Consider the following 3,692-nt stretch of genomic DNA (forward strand, 5'->3'; position numbering starts at 1 on the left):
CTCCTCCTCCTCCTCCCCCCTCCTCCTCCTTCTTCTCCTCCTTCTCCTTCTTGTAATTTTACATGATTTTTTCACATTACAAAGTAATAGTAGGGGCTGTAGAGATAGATAGCTTAATGTTTAAAAGCATCTACTACTCTTGCAGAGATCTGAGATTCAGACCCCAGCATCCATGTTGGGAGGTTCACAACTGCCTGTAACTCCTGCTCCGTGGGATCCAGCACCCTCTTCTCACCCCTGTGGGAACCTATATACAGGCATACATTCACACATACATACACATGGGAAGATCAAAATAAGTATTTTAAAGTAACAATAAGATTTGTATTTAATCCAACACATTCAAAACATTATCTTCTCAGGCGATGGGTATGAACCCATTAGTGACTTGGAGAGGAACTAAATGCCCACGTGTTTCTTCTTTTGAAAGATGCCCAGGTGAAGTTTTGCAGTTCTGTTCTCATCTGATACAGTAGCAGGCCAGGGGCAGGGTCAAGGTGAGAATCCTGGTGAGTCAAAACCACTTTCTCCTATCCCTCTGGTCCCCCCACCCCACCCAGCCACTGCTCCTCATTTTCTCAGCTCACCCTTCTGTGGGGATACATCTTCTCCGTCTGCAACAGGTTAGGAGAAGAAAGAGGACTCGCATCGTATATTCGGAAGCTCTTTGTTGTTGGAGGGGATAATTCACCACTCCGTCCTGTAGCCTTGCTGTCAGTCAGACCTGAGGAGATTAGAGGTAGATTCATAGCTCCCAGAGGGGTTGGCAACCTCCAATCTGTTTCAAACAAGCAACAAGAGAAAGGTTGTATTCCAGAGAATCTCTGATCTCTTTGTTTTTATGCTAGTATGAACGGGGTTAATTTTGTGGAGTCTGACCACAGGGCATGACAAGAGACTCCGCCAAGATGTCAAGAATGGAATGGAAGCCATGGTGGGGATGTGTGGTGGCTAATCTCAAGCCACTTGGCACGGCTGTGAGGGGTTTTCTTGGTCAGATTATTTTAAGCAGGAAGATTGACCCTCAATGTGAGTGACACCCTCTGGTGGTAGTCCAGATGGACACGGCCGAAGGAAACTGCTTTCTACCCGTGTAGTAGGAGGACCGCTTGCTTTGTTCCTGTCTGCTCAGCCCTGAAATAATCACACAGAAACTATATTATTTAAATCATTGCTTGACCCATTAGCTCTGGCTTCTTATTGGCTGACTCTTACACATTAACCCATTTCTAGTAATCTGTGTATCGTCATGAGGCTGTGGCTTACCGGGTAAAGTTCTGGTGACTCTCTCCAGCAGGGCTACATGGCTTCTCTGATTCCACCTCCTTTCTCCCACCATTCAGCTTAGTTTACCCCGCCTACCTCTATTCCATGCACAGGCCCAAGACAGTTTCTTTATTAACCAATGATATTCACAGCATACAGAGCGGAATCCCACATCTCACCTGCTTGCTTGCACACTCACCAGCAGGTTCACCCCAACTTCTTTGGAATTCTGACAGACTGAAGACCAGCAGCTCTCCAGGAAACCCCCAGGCCTTCAGTGCCCTGTTGGGACTGCTGAGACATTCAGCCTCTTGGGCTGAATAACTACTGTATCCTTAGAATGCCCACCATGAGACAGCCATTGTTGGACTAAAAGGACCACATCCTTTAGCCAAGTCAATGAATCTCACTTTAATAAATGTATTTTTTTTTCTGTCAGTGCTGTTTCTGTTGAGGACCCTAGCTATTAAAGGATGCTGGATGACTCCTAGGTGATGCTTGGGTATGCCTTTGCGGATGCTCCGAGAGTGTGATAAGAAGCATGGGTAATTCTCTCAGCCATGTGCATCATTAGGAAGCTGTTCTGCTGAGCTCTGTGAGATGAGTGGGTCCTCATTGTGGGGATTTAACCGAGTAGAGAATATCATTAGGGCTCCAGCATGACTGTTTAATCAGGTCAATTAAGGAGCCAGTTGTGTAAGCCCTTCTTTGGCTGCACGGATGCAGAATTCTAGCTCTTTGCAGAGCTTGGCAAACTTTCCCCTCAGAGGCCAGATGATAAATACTGTAGGATTTGTTGACCACGTAGTTCCCCCCCCCCCCCAGCTATACAGCATGGCTAATGAGTGCAAAAGTCGCTTCGGTTGGGGCTGGGGAGTTAGTTCATTCGGTAAAGTGCTCTCTGTGCAATTGTGAGGACCCAAGTCTGATCCCCAGAACCTGCATTATAAAAGCCAGGTGTGGTGGTCCATGCCTGTGATCCCAGTACTCAGGAGGCAGAGACAGGAGTATCCCATGGGCTTGCTGGCCAGCTAGTCTCGGTATATGGGTAAGCTCTAGGTTCAGTGAGAGACTCTATCAGAAAATAAGGTTGAGAGACTAAGGGAAGATGCCCAATGTCCACATGAATGTTTGTGTGTGCGTGCATGTGCGTGCACACACACACACACAAGTACGAAGTTGTGTTTCAATAAAACCTATAGATGCTACAATTGTTCTTAAAATGATTGTGTGTGTGCATGTGTGTGTGTGTGTGTGTGTTTGTACATGCAGGTGCATATGTGTGTGGTGTGCATAGAGACCAGGGGAAAGCCTTGCCTGACATTTCTCAGTTGCTATCCATCACTTCAGCTAGGCTGGCTGCCCAGCAACCTCCAGGAATCCACTGGTCTCCGCCTCTGCGGTGCTGGGATTATAGTAGCTGCTTGCTGTTGCGCCTGACTTTTTATCCGAGTGTGGGAGTCCAGATTTAATTCCTCATGGTTTCAAAACAAACACTTTACCTTCTGAGCCCTCCTTCTAGCCCTGAGGCTCCTTTATATTAAAAACATAATAAAGGATTCTAAATCCTAGAGCAAACAATTTCATTGTCGTATTTGTTAACCACCACTTTCCCTAGTGGACAGCTCAGGATTTATGAGTTTCTTAGGTGCATCCTGTCTCCCAAGGACGCAGGGAAGGGTGATTCATTCTCCCACACATGAACCCCGGGAAATAAGTTAGGGCACTGGGTCCTTTAGATTTTCTCTAAAGGTTTCCTCTAAGGGCCAGCCCTGCTCTTAGCTATTGTTCATGCATTTTCTTTCCCTCCAGGAAGGAGCTGCTGTTGCGGAGGGTATGGGTTGTTGTGTGTTTTGTGCTTCTTCAGCCAGGGGTGCTGTGTGCTTCTCCAACACTGCCTGAGTGGAAGACTTGAGTTTCTCAAAGGATTAAAGCCAGAGAAAGAGCTGGATGGTGGTGGCGTGGGCCTTTAGTGCCAACACTCAGGAGGCAGAGGCAGGTGGATCTCTGTGAGTTCAAGGCCAGACTGGTCTACGGAGTGAGTTCCAGGACAGGCTCCACTACTACATACAGAGAGAAACCCTGTCTCTAAAAACTAACAAACAAAATACCAAAAAAAAAAAACAAAAACAAAAAAACCCAAAAACCAGAGAAAGAAATAAACTTTACTGAAAAGCTCCCTCTAGAAACACAAATTAGATATGAAAACATGACTCAGAATTGCTCTTTCACTGCAGGCCCATGTGGAGGGTGGAGGTCACTGCAGGCACATGTGGAGGGTGGAAGTCTCTGCAGGCACATGTGGAGGGTAGAGGTCACTGCAGGCACATGTGAAGGGTGATAACTGCAGGCCCATGTGGAGGGTGGAAGTCACTGCAGGCCCGTGTGGAGGGTGGAGGTCACTGCAGGCCCGTGTGGAGGGTGGA

General features: G+C 47.2%; 1 protein-coding gene across 1 annotated transcript in view; it reads right to left on the reverse strand.

Annotated features, from left to right (window-relative positions):
* Nucleotides 1–3,692, reverse strand: part of LOC102000699 — a 29,498-nt gene that overhangs the window by 6,488 nt on the left and 19,318 nt on the right. The window contains exon 3 of the mRNA XM_005350662.2: nt 588–724. Within this exon, the coding sequence (XP_005350719.1) occupies nt 588–724 (137 nt within the window). The remainder of the gene's footprint in view (nt 1–587; nt 725–3,692) is intronic.

Source organism: Microtus ochrogaster, chromosome 7, assembly GCF_000317375.1.
Source record: "Microtus ochrogaster isolate Prairie Vole_2 chromosome 7, MicOch1.0, whole genome shotgun sequence".
Classification (NCBI taxonomy): domain Eukaryota; kingdom Metazoa; phylum Chordata; class Mammalia; order Rodentia; family Cricetidae; genus Microtus; species Microtus ochrogaster.